The sequence below is a fragment of the Opisthocomus hoazin genome, chromosome 3, assembly GCF_030867145.1.
Source record: "Opisthocomus hoazin isolate bOpiHoa1 chromosome 3, bOpiHoa1.hap1, whole genome shotgun sequence".
NCBI classification, from domain to species: Eukaryota; Metazoa; Chordata; class Aves; order Opisthocomiformes; family Opisthocomidae; genus Opisthocomus; species Opisthocomus hoazin.
In genome coordinates this window covers 45,125,887-45,145,409 of record NC_134416.1, presented here as the reverse complement: position 1 = coordinate 45,145,409, position 19,523 = coordinate 45,125,887, and the positions used below count along the sequence as shown (strand labels likewise).

The 19,523-nt window shown below is 44.2% G+C and overlaps 1 protein-coding gene across 2 annotated transcripts; it reads right to left on the bottom strand.

Moving 5' to 3' along the window:
* Positions 1–11,469: 11,469 nt before the first annotated feature.
* On the bottom strand, positions 11,470–16,120 carry PENK (proenkephalin). 2 transcript variants are annotated; one of them, XM_075415267.1, is made up of 3 exons: positions 15,994–16,120; positions 15,319–15,460; positions 11,470–12,564 (listed from the first exon to the last, which is right to left on the bottom strand). In XM_075415267.1, the coding sequence occupies exons 2-3, from the start codon at positions 15,454–15,456 to the stop codon at positions 11,899–11,901; spliced, it is 804 nt and encodes a 267-aa protein (XP_075271382.1). In that variant the 5' UTR covers positions 15,457–15,460; positions 15,994–16,120; the 3' UTR covers positions 11,470–11,898. The 2 variants fall into 2 exon arrangements, with proteins under 2 accessions (XP_075271382.1, XP_075271381.1); XM_075415266.1 differs by lacking the exon at positions 15,994–16,120 and adding an exon at positions 15,670–15,795.
* Between the last annotated feature and the right edge of the window lie 3,403 nt (positions 16,121–19,523).

Genomic DNA, 19,523 nt, shown 5'->3' with positions numbered 1-19,523 from the left:
ACTTCATTTGAAATAAAACAGTAGTTCACATAATTTGATGTAATTTACACCCAGAAATACGGTGGAAAGTTCTACACTGTCAGTGCTAATAGTTGTATGGAAGTGATGTAATTCCATGCACAATTAATTGTTGCATATTCTATTTATATCCTAGCAAATGGTGAAGCTGAAATACACCCACTGAGGCTGAAGGCGGTTCTGGAAGCGTCAATGTGCTGTGGTTCCAAACAAGTCGCCGACCAACACAAAATAGATGGGTAACATATCTCCAAGTGTTTTATGCTGCAATCAGTGATTACATGGCAAAAGCAGCAGATTATGGGACAGGGAAGGTGAAATGATTCAGCAATGAATGCCTGGTTATGAAACAAACCAAGCAAGGTTCTTGTTTATTGTCCCATAAGTAGTCAAGATGAGAATGCTGATTAATAATTCAGATACCTAAATTGGAGGTTTCGATGTGGGAGCTCATTGCTAGCTTTAGACAGAGACCGGACATGGTAAAAGACAAGGGACCTGGGGGATGCACGGTTTATTTAGGGTAGGTCACATTCTGCTCACCACCAGCTAGATCTGATGGCTTCTTCAGAGACTTGTTTGTCATTTGGAGATCATGTCTATGTGTGGCTTTTTGTCCCAATTTTGTCCCAGTGTTTCAAAATGTCAAATTTTGTTGTCAAACAGAAACTTATTCTTCCAGTTGCTGTACACACAGTAACTAGTCTCTAGCCCCCAAGTTACCTTTTTGTGCACTGAATTTCTAATGGCTTGTACCAAAAGCTCCATTTCATCAGCGACAGTAAAAAAAACAGGCATGATATTGTGTACAACATTTGACTGCACTTGAAAAAATAAATAATGCTACAGCCATGGAAACAGTTCTATGAGAGGTGTTTTTATTATTTACCTTCCAGTAACAAACCTTCAGATGGCTGGCATTGGTTTAAATGATAACAAAGCTATTAAGTATATGAATGCATAATAGATCAATTTAAAAGTTAAAGGTATGCTACTAACAAGATCAAGAACAGAAACAGCCACACAACCAAGAATACCTAAAAATGACAGTACACTGGCATCTTTATGCACCTCTGTGTATTTTATATATACTCCATGTTATGAGAATTTATGGCGGGCATGTCAAATTAAGCCTATCAAGTCTGTCAAGTGAGTCGATTACAATAAATCATTATCCTGCTTTTTTGACTGCCTAAGAATCGATCAAACACACATGCTGAAATCTACCCATGCAGTGAGGGATTCAGCTGAGGGTTTTTCGTGGTGTAAATCCTCTGGCCCACTTGCAGTTGCCAAGGCGATAAAGATGACACAATTTTTCAGCAAGTATATGTTTGTTGTGATACACTGAACTGTCAAAACTTCTAAGGGCCATGCATAGCAATTGCAAGAGTAACTCGTTTTATCGGCCTCTTGATTGGCAGTAAAGATTAGAGAGAATTGCCTCCTGTTTGCAAGTCAGCTGGGCCTTTCACATGTTTGTCTGGCCTACGCGTTGGCTGACAGGCATCTTCCTGTCACTGGGAATGCGAAGAAGTTCACCTGTGAGGTGGTGAGGCGAATGAGAGTGAAATGCATCTTGACCTCTGACCTGCAATATATACTTTAAATATATGTTAAGTACTAGTATTCTACAGCTATATTCCACAGCTCTTTATGAATGTTATTATTAAGTACGTATCAATATATCAATACATCATTCATGTATTATCAGTATGCAAATCTTAAAACTCGAATGCCAAGAAGAAAGAAACGGATTTAATAGAACGAGATTACTTTATTAAAGTGCTTGACGAATAATTACGTTACTGGGCAGCTGAATGACTTGTGTCTGTCTTTTTAAAACTTAATATAAACCATGCACATGCTGCAAACAGATGTGCCAAACAAACGCTTTGATAGATACAGACAAATTAAGTGATGTTTTAATGTTTTCTGACAAAGCTAATTTCTGCAGTCTCTATTAGCGCTTTAGATCTCTGTTAAGTTTGTGGAAGAATTTTATTTCAGACATTCAGATGTAGTTTGATATTGCATCAGTGCTAACAATTAATGTAGTGGTGCAGATCATGTGGCAAAGTAATTTGTATTCATATATTTGGAAAGACAAAAAAATCCCCAGTGCCTACAAAAGGTGAAATATTCAGCACCAATAAGGACTGGTGAGGAAAAGCAGCTCTCTGCAGGTCACTAGTATTCAGTGATGTTAGTGAACTGATACTAGTAAAAGAAAAAAACATCCAGGTTTAGAAGGACCTGGACAAGAAGTTTATAGTGTTTGTCTGTGATACTAAATTTAGTCACGTGACTGACTTTTAAAAGTAATTCAGTATGGGAAAACAGATGACATATGGGAATCCCTTATTACACTGGATATGCAACAACCTTAACTCTCCAGCCCTTCTTTAAAAACTTTAGCTTTCAGTAGGGCAGGGAAAGCTCAAGTTGTCTCCCAGATGCCTGTGTCAAAACACACTTTTGAACTACAGCAGTGACAGGTGTCCATCTTGAAATCTCATCAGATAGCTAAGGCTTAACCTAAACAAAACCAAAGTAGTGGTTTTATTAATTCATCAAAAGGAAATTAAATCCTCAGTACACACTTAATGTATCCCTTGGGTCTGTGCGTGTTGTTTCTAACAGCTTTGGCCAAACCTCAGGACTACAACAGAGCACCCAAGAGGGAATGTCCTCTGCAGTGAACCTGCCATTTCTGCCTCAAGACGAAGTTGATCAGGGATACGAGGGAGGAGGCCGTACACCCTATGAATGAAGAGCAAAAGGAGTTCCAGCTCATGAAGCTTGGATCTTGCATCCCAAATGAAAGCATGGGTTGCTTCCTTTCCAAGCAAGAGTAGGGAGCAGAGAGAATCTCCTTTCCTGTTTTTCCTTTTCTTCTAATTGGTTCAATATACTTCATAACACAGACAAATTCATGTAATTTCCAGTCCACATGTTGAAGTGAAAATTATCAGGTGGCAGCTGCAATACTGCTGGGCCAAGATCTGGGAGATATGGTAACTATAGGCTACTGCAGCTATGGAAGTGTTTGTATTTCTCATAGGGAAGACTTTTAACACTGCAAAGAAAATCCTCAGCTACTGAATTTAAGCCGCCTTGAGCCTACAGAGGCATTCTGGCTCAGATCTCTATAGCTATGCAGGGACCCCTTGGCAGGCCTGTGCATGCCACAGACATCTTCAAAGCTGTTGCTCGTCTGCATCTGCATCTAACCATGCAGGTGCTTAATGTTCTGCCCATCGGTAATCACAAATTCGTTGGAAGGGCAGCACCACTCCATGACTGAGAAGGTGCTTGGAGCATACACCTAGCCACCACCAGGTTTGTACCCCTTGTGATCCAGTGGTACCCAGATGTGGCATCTACGATAGCGCAGTCGTATCTAGCGTAAGTTAGCCAGGGCACCAGTGCTTGTCTGCTGCTTCAAGCTGAGGAAAGTGCACGGCTGATGGTACCATTTCTGAGGAAGAGGGCACAAAGCACACAGCCTGGTGTTACTGTGCCTAAAGACACTTAAGGATTTAAGCTGCAGAACCCCTAGAGATGTGAGTACAGTGGAAAAAAAGCTACTGTTGACTGTCTTCTTCACAAGGAAAATTCTAGGCATCTTGGAGACAAGCTTAGGCAAATGAGCAGAGGACAAAATGATAAAGTTTTCTCTTGTACATAGGTAGGACAAAAAGAAAACTGGCTTTGCTTCCCAGGGTGAAACAGCCATATTCCCCAGGAAGAGAAGCTGGGGAGGAGAATGATGTCTTCTGTAAGTTAGTCAGACATACAAAGTCTCTTCTTATGTAGTTCTTTCTATCAAACGGTATTCCCTATGCCCAAATTAACTGAAAAGATTGAAATTATTTATGACTATGGAACTATATATTCTTTTCTCTCTTTAACCCTTCTTAGCTTGAGTGATAAGTGATTGGGCTAGGATGGGTTGTTTATTTACGTGTGGGTATAATAGGCACTTGAATGTACTCTTAAATAATTTGCCCTTTCTGTCTGTATACCGAAAAAGTGAGCTCTTGTAATGGTGACAGTAGTGCTGAGGACTACAGAGGTGGGTTCTCCGATCTCGTTGAGCCTGACTGAACAGCACCCAGTGTCACTGTGCCACTGTAGAGCCTAGTAGTGATGGGTAGGGGGAAGGAAAGATTGTGTTTCTGCTCAGGAAGAACTTGAATTCTGAGATCAGGGACTCTGGGTTGGATTGAGGGACTCTATACTCCAACAGTAGTGAGACAGTACAGAGCAGAAGGCAATGGGAATGTGGTGATGGATGTCTGGGCACTTAGGCAGGCAAACTGCTATGTCTTATAGTGTCTGGAGATTTCTCAAGGCATGACCCTATGCATCAAACAAACTTTAACAATCCAATAGTATGAAAATCACCAAACAGAGAAGAACGATGCCAGCAAGTAGTGCAACCAGGAGAACAGAACAGTTGGAATGCACAACAGTGACAAAGAACCACAGAAGATCTCAAAGCTGTGCAGAAATTTGAGAGGCAGGCGAGGGATATTCAAAAAATTATTTCCTCTAGGCATTTCTCTTTACCTACTGCTATGTATATTTATTTTGCCTCAGGTTAAGGTTAGGTAGTGATTTAGTTGCCCTTTTTATTAAGATACTGCGAAAACTGAATGACTGGTAGCCACATTTACACAAAGAAGGTAGAGGAGTAGATGTGTCATCATGCAGGCATCTTTTTTGGCCAGGCCTCACCGGTGACTTCAGACTTTTGAGGGCCCCCAAGGATTGGTGCTGGGACAGTGAAGGTTGGTATGTTTAAAGGGCATTTGCAGGCACTACTGTTGTTAATGGTCATGATGCTGTGAACAGACTCATTTTCTGCGGTGCCGGTGCAACTCCTTGAGTTTAAGGGATCACTGAACAATTCGGAGGGAGAAGCTATTGCTTCTGAACCTCTCAATCTATCCTGAGAACCCTGTTTAAGTAATTCGGTCTCTGTTACTACAGAGAAGCTCAGTGTGATGGATACCTGGGAGTGAAACACCTCCCATATCTTGAGTCTGCTGATCCGTAGCTGGGTAAGCAAAACTGAAGCATGCATGGGGTCCCACGGAAGCTTTTTGCTTTGACTAGTTTTCACTGCTTCTGTTCAGATGGAAGCTGACAACTTTTTTTCTGGCTGATGGTAAAAGAATGAGTTAATCACTTTCTGACAATGGCTTTGTCACATTAACTGTGTCAGTAGCTGTCATAGCATGACAGGTATGCTGTATTAACAAAAAAGAAAATAAAAAAGATCTTCTACAGAATATTTTTCTATATAGAGAAATGTGGTGCAGTTGAAATTTCAGCCCCATTTCCCACCCTCGTCAGCTAGTTATTTGGAGAGGTGAGGATGGAAATGTAGAGAAATGTGAAAGCCCCACTGTAAAACCCATTTATACTGCATGTCATGATTGAAAAATGCTGGTGTATATGTTCTAAGAAAGGATTATGTGGCTTATCTGCCTCAGTTGCTTTTATGAGAGAAATTCACCTATTATTTATACTGCTGCTGCCTTGTCTTCTGCTCATGAGAGAAAGAAAAAGCATTACCTGAATAAGTGTTTTAGAATATTTTCCAGAGGCATTAAGTCTAAGAGTTAAGATGCGGGTTCTCATAGGAGTGTGGAAACAGTTTCTATAACTCAGTATCTGTTAGACGGATTGAAATTGAGATGAGTTCTGATCGGAGGTCTGCACACAGATCTCACTGCAGGCTTGGAGTGCAAGTCAATGAATACATTTAAATTTAGTAGGAAAATAAAAGGTTGATAGGATCTTTTGCAAACAGTCACTGTCGGGCTGGAGAAGACTGGTGAGAAAGGGAGTAACGGCAGAAAGGCAAGAAGCAGAGGTCACGTACGCCCTGGTGTACCTACGGACGTGGATAGCTACGGAAAGGTTTAGCACTCATGATCTGCGTACGAGGATACGCCGCCTTCCCCCTGAGGAAGCCGCGCAGCGCAGTCCATTTAATGAATCATTTAGAAGAGTGATGTGCTTTTGTGATGACTGTTTAACCTTGAGAGATTTCATTCCACGGTTTCAGCAAGGATTACAGTAAATGCTCAATTTAGGTAAAGTCACAATCTAATTAAAAAAATTCAGTCTAAATCCCTGCTGGGCCAGTAAAGATTTGTCTGTCAAATACCTCTAAGCATTTTCATTTTCTATAGCAACAGTTAATTGGATATGCAACTGTCAGTTTAAATGCTTTAAATGAGGCTGATGGGATTAGTAATTGAATGCTTGGATTAATGATTTACAGCTGGCTTTGCTACCCTGTTCATTGCTTACAGCTGTGATCATGATAGCTACCTACCCTTATCAACTGGGTGGAGTAGTGGTCTATAATTATGATATTAGTTACGATATTATGACATACATTTATGGTACAGATATGATGTGTTAATCAGTGCATTCCTGTTGATATATATATACACCTATTTTTAATACTGTGGGCAGCAAAGAAAATATTATTTTAATATAATATCAAATATTAAATATTAAAATATTTAAAGCAGAAACATTAATATTAAATATTAAAAGCAGAAAACCTAAAAATAGCCACCTAACCTCCATAGTTAGGACTGGAGGTTTCAGGCATTCCCCAATTAGATGTATACAATTGTCTTTCACAGTTTGAGTCAGAAAGCAAACCTCAGTGTCATGGGTGGTGAAATTACAGCCAAGGCTGTGGGTGGAAGCTGATAGAAGGATTTCTACAAGAGGTGGTAGGATGGCAAAGAAAGTGGAAGAGATGGGGTCTGTGCACTGCCAGGTGGCTGCTCTTGGAGAAAGAGACCAGACTGCAAAGCTTGGTCAGGTAGAGGGATCTCTGTGGTGCTGCTTGAATCACCCGTCCGGGTGGGAACTGAAGAGAAGCATGAAAATTTTAAGACTCTGATAGGGAAATGGTTACAGCTGTTCTCTGTGTGACTTTTTAGATCCCATTTCAGTGCCTTACAAGGCCAGAAATATGGTACGCTCCTTGGGGTTGTCCCCAGAACGTCACTGTAAATAAAATGGGTTTTGGGGCCAGCTAACCCATACCAGGAATTTCTTCATTCTCAAAGCAACCTAGGGTCAGGGAACTTAATCATTCATTTGCCTTTTAAGTTGCAAATTCTGGAATGCTCCTGTGGGCAGTAAGAAGGAATCTTGCTGTTTGTGTCCAGCTGAGCTCTGTAGGGCTTGAGGAAGAAGGCTGCGAAGAAAACTTTCTGTGGCACTGAGATGTGTACGTACACTGTAGAGCTGTGCTATGAATTTGTCCTTTTGCCTTATATGTAGGCCTCTAAAAGCATCCTTAATGACAAGGGGCAATGGGCACAAACTGAAGTACAGGAAGCTCCATCTGAACAGGAGGAAGAACTTCTTCACTCTGAGGGTGACAGAGCACTGGAACAGGCTGCCCAGGGACGTTGTGGAGTCTCCTTCTCTGGAGCTATTCAAGACCCACCTGGACAAGTTCCTGTGCAGCCTGCTGTAGGTAACCCTGCTTCGGCAGGGGGGTTGGACTAGATGATCCACAGAGGTCCCTTCCAACCCCTACGATTCTGTGATTCTGTGAAGGCCCTTACACACACTTACATTGAAAAATTTTGTTCTTGTTAATTAAGTTCCCTTCAGAATAAAAATGAACCAGTGCATATTTAGAGTCTATACCGAACACAGTTTAATAATACTTATCTCAGTATATTAAATTAGAATATGTTTCTGTTCTTATAAAGAGTCTATCTTGGGAAACATTATCTGAAACAGCTAACAACATTAATGTTATAATTACTTGTATTTATGATATGGTTATAAAATATTGTAAAGTAAATTATTATAATTATTTAGAAATAATTACAAAATAATTATTGTAATAATAATTTTGTAGTTATTTGTATTTATTGTATATCATACTAGATATTCATTTACCAGAAAAAAAAAACCCAGGAAATTCAAAGTTTTGCTCTGTATATTTCAGCTCATAGAATATGCCAAGTTCATCTGAGATGTGCGAATGGCTCTATGACCTTTCCTCATTATCCCAAGATTTAAGCTTAGGTTTTCAGGCAGAGCTCCAGCTGCATGCAGTTTTGTATTCAGAGATCATTGTATTCATCAGCTTTTCTCTCCCTCGTGATCTGCTCCTGTATGTGAACTCCATTTGGTTCGGGAAATCCCTCTTTTTTTCTGTTTCCTTCCTTTAATTAGTTCCTGTTAAAAAGCCCAACTCATCCTTGCCTCAGCTAGACTATATTTTTCTTCCTTTTGTTCCTAATGCAGAGTCATTAATCTCCTTGACTGGTCTAGACCCTTGCAGCATTCATTGTTCATATTCAGTTTTTGTTGTACTTACTTAGTATTCAGACCAATGATACTGTATTTGATCATACTCTGGAATATTGATTGCTGTGTAAAAATGCCAAGGCAATGAAAAAAGCCAGGGAAAGGAAATGTAAAATCTAGCTTTTGGTCTCAGGGTGACATTTCTTCCTTCAGAATACTCTTGCAATTAATTTTCTTTCCAGACATCAGGGTTGCCTCCTTTCTGCTTTTGTTTATGTAAAGCAATACAGCTGTTTCAATAATCTTCCGATGAAGTGACAGTTCTAGGAATGTATTGCAAGAGGAAAATTAGGAGACCCTTTCAGAACTTGGACCAAGAGTGAGATGCCCTTTTTCACCTCCCACACCAGCAGACCCTATCTTCAGTCTTAGTTTTGATTTGTGATTTAGTAAAGCAGACTTCAGGAAACCTTGCATTGTTCACTGGCACATTTTGAACTGATTTCATCCGAAATATTAATTACTGAGAATGTTAGCGCACTTCAGTATTAGAGAGCCCCTGTGTGATGGCATAACTAAAAGTTGTAAGATAAGAAATTCCATGTCAACAGAAGAAATTAGATCTTAATCTAATTTCACATATTTTAAGTTATAAATATTAAAGCAAGAAAGTGTCTGACTGGAGAGGTTTTCAGTTATAGTGGAAGGAATAAGGCCTATTCAGCTTTGCTATTTCATTCCGAGGATCAAAGTCACATTCCCCTTCCATGTACGTTGCCACCTGCCCGTTCAACCTTGGAAGAGACTTACTCCTCCCCACTGCTTGCCTTCATTCCTGTTTTGGATTGCATGTGTATATCCCAGATAGATGTTTGTATCAAGTACTTTTTTTTCTGTATAAATTGATATAAATGAGAAGGTTTAGTAGCTCAAAACACTTCATTTTGCAAGATATATACTAGGTCTCTGGAGCTTTGGGAGCTTTATACCTCATTATATCACCAATTTTTTGTTAACTGTGAAGGATGGGTGACAACACCTGGTAAACCTTTTGCATTATGAAGTACAACAGTGCTTGTTTTAGTTAGAAGGCTGGCAAGGGCCTCTCTGATTAAATTAAAGGTGAGTAAATTTTAGGGGAAAGAAATGAATAAATGTTGAAGTGAAAGATTAAAGATGCAACTGCATTGTCATTTTAGTTCTTTCTAGAGTGCACATTTGGAGCAAACCTGTTGCTGACACCTGCGTCCCATGCGTGGGTTTGTGCTGCAGAGCAGGCTCAGGGTGCACAGCCCGAGGTCCTCGTGGATGAAACCACTCAGGTGATGTGTGCCAGGAACCTGACCGATGTCCACCAGCCACTAGTGGGCACGTGCTACTGGGGGGGGAAAGAACGGGAAGAAGACTTTTCCTGGTGGCATCTTGAAGAACTCTCTAGAAAGGTGATAGGGAACACCACTGAATCCTGTAAGGGCCATGGAGCTTCTACAGGCATCTGTATTTTCTGCCTTTTAAAATTGGTGTCATTAATTCTGTACAGCAGGAAAATAGGTACTCTGCTTTTTATTGAAGGGAAAGGAATGCCGTGCGGTTTATCAGCTCTTCAGCAGAATGTTGGCCACTTCAGAACACCTATATCATCCTCTGAGGGCCAAGCCAAAAGTCATCACAACTAATTGTATGTGGTGATGCTTTTAAGTGCTTACTTGAATGCAGCTTGATTTTTTAAAGTCCTGAGTACCTAGAAGATCCCTTTGGCTTGGACAGACCCTTAATTTGATCTTTGTGTCTGTCCTGGTTTTGACTGGGATAAAGTTAATTTTCAGAAGAAGCTGGGAGAAGCCACAGCCAGGACAGCTGACCCAAACTGGCCAAAGGGATATTCAATACCATACAACATCACCCTCAGGATATAAATGCAATCGCTGCTCAGGAGTGGGCTGGGCACTGGGTTCTGGGTGGTGCACAATTGCACTGTGCAGCACCCACTTTGTATATTCTTTAAGTAGTATTATTGTTACTAATTCTCTCTTCCTTTGCTGTCCTATTAAACTGTCTCTACTAAAGCCACGAGTTTTACCTTTTTCTTCTGATTCTCCTCCCCATCCCACCGGAGGGAGGAGGAGTGAGCAAGTGGCTGCATGGTACTTTATTGCCAGCTGGGGCTAAACCATGACAGTGTCAATAGGTAGCATTGTGCAAAACTGAAAGACAGGTACTGAATGCAGAGCCACAGATGGTTTTGGACATCTAGCTCCCATAAACTATTTCAGCAACAATCAGGTATCTAAACAGCTTTGAGGATTTTGGCTGTAGAAACTTTAAATTCTGTGCTTGTAGTTATGTAAGTCTTGGTCATATCTTGAAAGAATTGCTAGCGATTTTGCCATGTTAATTTAAGTGGGAAGGAACTAATAACTAGCAGCAGTAGGTGGGGGAAAAGTGCTTATGGACACCTGCTTGAGGAAACTAAGGGGACAGTCAGCATTATGGAAGGAAGCATGCAGTGGGATGGGAGCTGGCCTTTGGTCTAAGTGCTGCCTATGTAAATGCCAAAGGATCTATAATGTTAATATTGGGCTTTCTGTTTGTTGTCGGATTTACTTACACTGTCTTTGTTTGAAATAGAGAAAACTGATCGGCAGTTTCCCGTATTTCAGGAGTGACAAAGTGATTTATATCAGCTGAGGAATCAAACACAAAGCTGTTCCATGGAAAACCATTTGTCAGGTACCCTGTAAAATTAGAATTTTGAAGCTTTCTAATGCAGTTTTGGATCATGTTTATTTTGCACAAACTGACTTACTGTTCTTTGAGTTAGTGTTTATAACTTTACATCCAACTGTACAATCCTATATTGGATGAATATAAAAGGTGCAACTAATCAAATGTGGCATTGTGTTGTGCACTGGAGAAATGCTTTAGTGCTTTAAGTCAACCACGCTTATGATTTTTTTTTTCATGTGAATTGGCTGAACACCATGAATTATAAATTTTGGCTTTAAACATTGATTTTACTAACTGGTTAAAATGAGAGTAGTTACAGCACATACAGTTATATCCACCTTAGAGTATATTTATTATTGTAGTATTCTAAGAAACTGAGAAAACTAAAGACAAAAATTTATTTTAGCTGTGGTGTGTGCAGTACAAATTCTGTAATTACAGAAAAGAGGTTGGCATTACTCTGCCTAAAGGAAAAATGAGAAGATGTTTGATTAAATGACAGAGAGAAAATAAATAGCATCTCAGAATTTATGCTGTTGGGATGAAGAATTTATTGTATATACAGTTAAGCAACTCTACTGTAGATGTACTTCCTCTTTAAAGAAAATGAATACAGTAATCAAAATAGTTCTAGCTTGGAAACTACAACACAGAATGAAAGTTGACTAACCCAGAAATTATTTGACTTGAAAGAACACAGAACCTGAAACAACAGATCGCAGGTTGCATCATTAACCAAGGACAGTAAAAAACTGTACAGTACAAGCAACACGTTACAATAAGTTATGACCAATAAGGCAGTCTTTCTCATTTAGGACAAAAGGATTAAAGGGAAAGGTATTAAAATCTCATAAATCCACCATATCTCTTTTCCATCTCTGGGACCTCTTTGGAATAAGTTTCTCCATCTTCTTCTGAAGGGAGAATGGAGTCGGCGAAGCGCTTAAGAAACCCACCGTATCGTTTCTGGTAATCCAGCCACCACTCTGGCCTGCCCACTCTTCTCATGAAACCACCGTATCTCTTTTGCAGCTCTTTGGCTTCATCTTCCAATTCGGGGCTGCGCTTTATGCTTCTCATGAAGCCTCCATATCTTTTGCTGATGTCCCCGTCATTTTCATTTATCTCTCGGAAATGCCCCGCTTCAAGGTTATCGGCTGCTCCTAGAAGCTCCTTCAGCAGATCAGAGGAATTAGCAAGGGCATCGTCGTCTGAGTCTTTCTTCATAAACCCTCCATACCTCTTAGCCAGGATTTCTCCTCCATTAGCTTCATCCTCCGGTTCTACCCGATAGAGCTCGTCCATTTTCTTCATGAAGCCCCCGTATCTTTTCATGAAGCCTCCATACTTCTTTGCGAGCAAATGGTTCTCATCCAGCTCTTTCTTGTCTCCTGGAGCAATGCTGCCATCCTCAGAAAGATCCAGCTTTGCCAGCTGCAGGAGCTCCTTGCAGGTCTCCCAGGCTCTGGCAGAAGGCAGCTTTCCTTCACATTCTAGTGTACATGCCTGAAAAACGGATGCGGTTTACTGAGAACGATTTGATAGTAACAAGCGCCTCACTGCCACCTTGTCTGAGCTTTACTGGTTTTTAAAAGACCATGAGTGAGCCTCTCTTTGTGAGTGGCTTGGAAGGACTGCTCTTCATGAACAGCTGATTTGGCACCTGTCTGTTCTGAAGGTCTTCATCCCCCTCTCTGGAGGAGATGGTAGTCTCCGCTCTAAGAGACAGAACACTGGACAAGATGGATCGTGGGTCCTGTGTGTCACGGCTGCCCCTATGTTTCTGTCTCACATGAAGCCCCACGTACAGTTCCTGCACCTCCCTCATGCTCAGGTGTGTTCTTATGAAATTTTTTGTATTTACTACTGGTAAGCGAAGAACTGGTTGAGGTTTGCTCAATACTGAAAGTGTAGAAGGGGATTAAATCTTCTTAATTAAAAGCAGCATTCAGAAATGTTAGGAAATAAATTACTTGGAGCAAATAAAAGGTCATTGTTGTTGCAAAGAAGCCAGCTGTGCTGTACGGCTCGGTGTCTTCAACACACCGCACAGCTCTAAAGCTGTATTTCTGTCTATTGTCATTAGCGTCTCTTCGTGGAAGAGATCTTTCGATGTGTAACAATTCAAAGGTACAAATACAGGCTCTCCTAGGCAGCTAATTTTGCTAGTCTGACATACAAAGTAGTGACCATCAGAAAGAGGGGAAAAAATCCTAAGATGTGTTGCTTCTGACTGTAATGAAAAGCTTTCAGGCTAAGACACAAAAAAAGTTTTTAGTACCTGTATGCATATATCATAACCTGTCATGGAAAGATAATAACATACAGATTAGCTACTACTATCCCTGTTGTGTCAGAGGAATTTCCTTTTTGTGAGGCCACACTCTTCAGTTGCAAAAAAGGTGAATCTGGTGGTTTTCCTTCTTGTCCAGGGTTTTCATACCACAATACTTAAAGAAGAAATCATGAATATTTTCAGTAAGAGAAACACTTATTCTGCCTATGGATTCTAAGGATCTCAATATGCTTTAAAACTCCAGCACAGTTTTCTCTAACAGGTAACTGACCAGCTCTCTACCTCTGGCCTTACCTGTCCGTTGAGACCCATTTTAGTCTGAGAAATTTATATATGGTTTTGATATGATCACAAGAAAATTAAAGGCATTTATATATTGTGCAACAATAATTTATTTATTTTAACTGGCACTACGTGCTTGTTGTTTTACAGGAATATAGATATACATTATGGGACTGATTCTTTCTTGAATAATTTCTGAAGGTGTACAAGAGAGAGTATCAGTATTGGCACCCACAACATATAAAAGCACATATCCCTCCCTCTGAAAGAGCAAACTAACACTTTTTTCCCCAGCTGACATTAAAGTTTGATTGAAAGCTAAAGTAAGCAAAAGTATAGGGAACTGTTTTGCCAACAATGCTAAGAATACTGCCCTTATGAACCTGTTGTGGTTAAAAGTGAGTCCTTGCTTTTGGAGTAGGCAGAAGTACTCAGTGATTCCTAATACTGCATAAGAATAGGGTCCAGTCCTTCCTTTCATGTGCTCCCGAATAATCAATGACCCCTTAGGAACAAAATTTTTCAGATCATCTAGATGTGCCGAGAGCATGATGCCTCAAGACGCATCTGTTTGAGGTCAGGAATAGCAGGTGCCATTGGCAAGGACTGGGCAGCCGGAGCTCCCACCTTCTTCGGGGAGGGCTGAGGGACCCCAGAACTGTTGACTGACCCTGACCCTTAAACTTCAAGTTAAGTTGCCTCAGTGACTATACTTTTAAATAATTAAAAGAATTTTTAAATAATTTTAATGTTTAAATAATTTCAATGATTCTATGATTCTAAGAATATCAAATTTTAATCTAATTTTTAAAATAATTTCAGTATCATTAAAATAACAGATTAAAACCCCCTTGCATTCTGGAGGTTTCTTAGCATGATCTGTCTCAGGAGACACTGCCAAAGGGACCTTTTGCAGGCATATTCCTAATACTGCTGTGCAGCACTGAGCAAAGAGGGAGAGCAGCGGGAGGTATCGCTACTCAAACAGGGCTTGAACCCCACTTTTTCATAGAATCATAGGTTGGAAAAGACCTCTGGGTTCATCAAGTCCAACCATCCACCCAACACCACCACGTCTGCTAAACCATATCCCGAACTGCCGCATCTACCTGTTTTTTGAACACCTCCAGGGATGGTGACTCCACCACCTCCCTGGGCAGCCTGTTCGGACGCCTGACCACTCTTTCATTAAGGATATTTTTCGTAAAATTTTGTGAGATTCAGCCAAGTTTTCAGGCAGTCCCGCTGCTGTTCAGCTGCCTGCCGAGAGCTCATCCCGCCGGGGAGCCCGCAGCCGGTGGCCGGGACCCCCCCTCTCGTCCCGCCCGCCTTCCCCCCGCCCTGTCGGGGCTGGAGTGCCCGGCAGCCACCTCTCCTCTCCTCTCCCCTTCCTGCAGAGCCGCCCTCTCCGGCCCGATTCCCTTTCCCCCTTTACGTCTGCACTCTTTTTCACACGTTTGTTATCCTTCCTCCCCGAGGGGCTGCCCGGCGCGGGGTGCCCGGCCTCCCCCCCCATCCCCCCGAGGGCTCCCCCACCCTTCAACAACGGGTCTTCCAAGAGACCCCGCCCGCTTCCCCCACTCTTTACCGTTGTTGTTTCGCTCCCCACCCCCCAAAGGCGAGGGCTCTCCCCGGCGGGCGGGCCCCGCTCCCGCTCCCGCTCCCGCCCGGCTGTCGCTTACCAGGGGGTGGATGCCGGCGCGGGGTCCGAGGCGGTAGGCGCAGCCGGCGCAGTCGCGGCCGCAGTCCGCCCGCGCCCTGGGGAGCAGGCAGGTGCTGAGGGCCAGCAGCGAGCAGCCGAGTCTCAGGAGCAACGCCATGGGGCTGCGGGAAGGAGAGGTCAGGCGGCAGCGACCACCCCCCCCCCCCCCCATCCACCCCCCATCCCCGGCACTGCCTCCCCCGGCTTCGGGGCAGGAAAAGGTGGCACGAAACTGTTTTAAAAACCAAGCCCTGGGTCGCACGCAGCTCCGGTAACTCAGGCGCTTTTTGGAGCCGGGGAGGTTGCGCTTGCGAGGTGAGCGGGAGCTTACGGTAAGCGGGCGCTGGGCAGCGGCATGGCGACGGATCGGCGCCCGGAGCAGGAGCGGACGCGAAGGACGAAGCGCCCCGAAGCTCCCGGTCCGGTGAAAGCGCTCGTCCCGAAACACTTCCACCCGCCCTTCCCGCGCAGCCCGCGGCTCGGCGGGGAGACCGACGGCGGAGCGGCGCGGCGCGGACGGGACGGCGGCCCCTCCCGGGAAGGGTTTCCCAGCGGAGAGCCCCCGGGGTAGCCGCCCCGACGGCGGGCACCAGTCCCGGCAGAGCCGCCCCCGGCGCTCCCCCGGTCCCCGGCGCAGGCAGGGCGGTTCACTCACATAAGGGGCTCCCGTCGGGGCTCCCGGGAGCTGCTCGGGAGGGAGCTGCGCCTTGCCGGAGCCGCGCCGTCGGAGCCGCTCCTATTTATAGCGGGGCCAGGCGGCCTCTGGAGAAGCCACGGGGCGGGGGTGGGGGCGCGGGGAGGAACTCACAGGCGGGGAGGGCGGCTGAGGGGGACGCCGAGCCGAGCCGGGCGCTGCCGGGAGCGGAGCGGGTGCGGGCGGCGGCACTTTATAATTAGTGAACGCGGGGAGAGCGCGGCCTCCCCCAATCGCCGTCGGGCTCCCGCTGACGCTGCACCTACGACATCCCCCCCCCCCCCCCCCCCCCCCCCCCCCCCGGCGCCGTTGCCCCGCCGTCAGCGGCTCCGACGGGGCTTGGGATGGGGCGGGTGTGTGTGTGTGTGTGTGTGTAGGTGTGCCGCTGCCGTCGGGGGGAGCGGGGGACCGGCACCGGGGGGAGTTTTCACCGGGGGCGGGCGGGGATGAGACACCGGCCTGAGTCACGGAGTGGGGGGAGAGGCGGGGTCGCCCCGGGGCTGGCGGCAGCCCCGCTCCCCTGCCCCCTGTCCCGCGCCCCGCTGCCTTTGGCGGAAGCGGGTTTTACTGGAGAGAGCGAGAAGGCCAGGCTTTCGATTGGAAAATGTTGGAATGTCCCAAGTATGAATAGGTTTGCCTTACTGCCACAGCTCTGGTGACCAGGAAAAGACGGATCGGAGGGAGCCAGACGGAGGCAAAACCTCCAAGCCCTTCTGCGAGGTGCTCAACCCCAGCAGCTCCGTCTGACATCCCCGGGGAACCGACGCAGAGCGATGATGCTGATCGCTGAGACCTCTCGTTTGTGCAGGGCTCTGCCCCAACCGTGCTAAGCTGTGTTTCTTTGGCTGTCAGAAGCCACCTTCTGTTTCCAGCCCTGAGTTATTTCTAGCTGGTTTATATTTGTTTGATCTTCTTTCAGCATTGTCCTTCAGTTTAGAGAGCGTTTTTGCCCTTTCTGGTGTGTTTCTGGAGTGGGATTATTCTCCCTAGTCCTCGTTTTGCTGAAGTGAATGAACCACGCTGTTCAGATTTCTGTCCTGAGATAGGCCCTTCTCGAGTAAATGCTCTGCTCTGCATTTGCTGGAACTTGGAGTTCATGACTTCTGGACATGAGTGATGGGAACAGTACACAGTATGTTGGCTGAAATTTCATTAGGGCGTTAATGCATAATTATCTCCCCTGGAGAAGGGAGACACCTAAATTTATACCTCCTCCGATCTCATTTGCCTTTCCTAGCGCTGCAGTACATCGATGTAGCACACTTATTTGGTAACTGCGATAGAGCCAGGTTAGCTCTTCAGAGCTAACACAAGGTCTAGTACTATTGTTGTATGGAAATTGTGCTTTCTGCTACCTGTTAGTCCTTACATCCGCTATCTGAGTCAGATTAAGGATGCTCAAATGAGTGTCCGGATTGTCAGAAATACATCCATTCAAGCCAAAGACGTAGCTCTTGCGTGTAATCAGTGTACGTGAGAACAGAATCGGGCTCTCTGTTTACGCAGTAATATCAGCCAGCTTTGTAAGTGAACCCTCAGGAGGAGAGGTAGACATTTTAAAGATCATCCCAGTGGGTGTATTTATGTTAGTATGTGAGGGATCTGCATTTGGAGCAACAAGCAAATTGCCATGCCACTGAATCAGCAGGAATGCCATGAAGTTGGTTCCTATGATGGTTAGGGAAGCACTGACTAACTCCAGAGCTGACACATCCGGTACCTCTTTTGCTGTGAGGATGCTCAGTACAAGCAGAGCTTTTTGTGATGGACGTCATCAGATTAGTCCTCCGGGTCAATTACTGACCCTCAGCTCTGCCATCGTTTATTGGCTTGCACTCTAATACTCAGCGTGTTGTGATGGGACAGACAGCCCAGTAACCTTCTGAGTGTTCCTCCTGCAGCGTACGTCCCACGTCGCTGGGCTGAACGACTCCTGCTTCCATCGTTCTGCAGACGAGTGTCCACGCTCAGCCTGACCACTCTGCTCTGCTCAGTCTGCCGTGTCCTTCATTACTCTGTTTAATGTCACTTATTGTGTTTAATCTGGTCGTGATGAAAACCCAGCCAGTGACAGAATCTCACTGTGCACAGAGGTGCAGATAATCCCTGTGGATAAGATACAGACTATAACGGGAAAAGATGAAGAATGAAGTAAAGCGCAGAAAAGGACCAAATAAAAGGCGTGTGAATTCTGTGTAGAAAAGGAGTAATGGGGAAGGTTATTTTGCAGTGGATAAGTTGTACGGCTGCTGGTGAGGACCAGGGAAGAGGAAAAGATGGAAAGAGATCGGGTGTGAAATGCACAGGCGCAAGAACACTGTAGGAGAGAGAAGAGAGATATCTGTGCACAGCCAGTGCTGGGCAGAAGAAATCCAGCTGTGGCTGTCGGAAGTGCTACAGATATTCCTGACTCCTTGGTTCATCTGCTTCTCCATTTCCTCTGTCGTTGGAGTCTTTGGCTGGTTCCTGTCTATCACTGGTCCTCACCCTGCATCCTTGCAGAGGTTGTATGAGGGTCCCCAGGGCCTGGCAGAGTGGGGAGCGGGAAGAAGGTCCCGGCTGGACTCTCGGTTTACCCTTTTCCCACCAGGTGTAGCAGTGCCTGCTACACAGAGTCGTCTCCTTCCTCCTGAAACATGCTAATATTCACAGAGAATGAGTAGTAATACAAGGAAGGAGTAATTAAGACAATATTTATTGAAGCACTCACTTTTCCCAGTGTCAGCAGATGAAAGCTCAATAAATCCCAGTTTGAGTTCAGTTTTGTATGGGGAAAGTATTCTTTGCAGAGAGAGGAAGAAAACAGGAGAGAATTTAGAAAATTTTGATAAAATGCTACAAAGCAAAAACTACATAAGGAACATTACTCACTGTAGGAGCGGAGGATAATATTTCCTCAGCAATGGAGGACTGAGAAGCAAAGAAAGAGGGAGGCATAATAAGAAAGAGAACGCTTTTCACAGCAGTAAAGGTCACAACTTGTTGCTCCTTACAAACTTTATAAAAAAATGTTGTGGTGTTGATAAAAACTTTGGCATTTATATAATCCATAATTACCATAGACTCCAATTGCTTTTTATCTGCCAAAAGAAACCGGTTTGTATCACAGTAGTGCTGTCAGCCCCAAGGGCCCTGTTGTCCTTTGGCTTGTCCAGACTCCCAGACTTAAGCTAGAACAAGGTGAAGCCAAGATGAAATCATCTTCATTTTACTGACTGAGAACACAATTTGAATGACTTCACAAAGTCTTGGCAGACGTGGGCAGCCAAGTTAGAAACTGTATCTCTTTCTCTTGGATTTCACATCAGTATCTTTACTGCAGGACCAGCTTTGCTTTCCAAACTATACTCATCACGCTAATCGAGCTGCTACGAAATCATGAAATGAAGATGGATTTGTGGAAACATGAAATAAACACGCTGTTAGCGCCCCAAGCAATGCTTCTCGCAACACAGAGCCTTTTTGATAGAATTGAAATGAGGAGTAGGGAA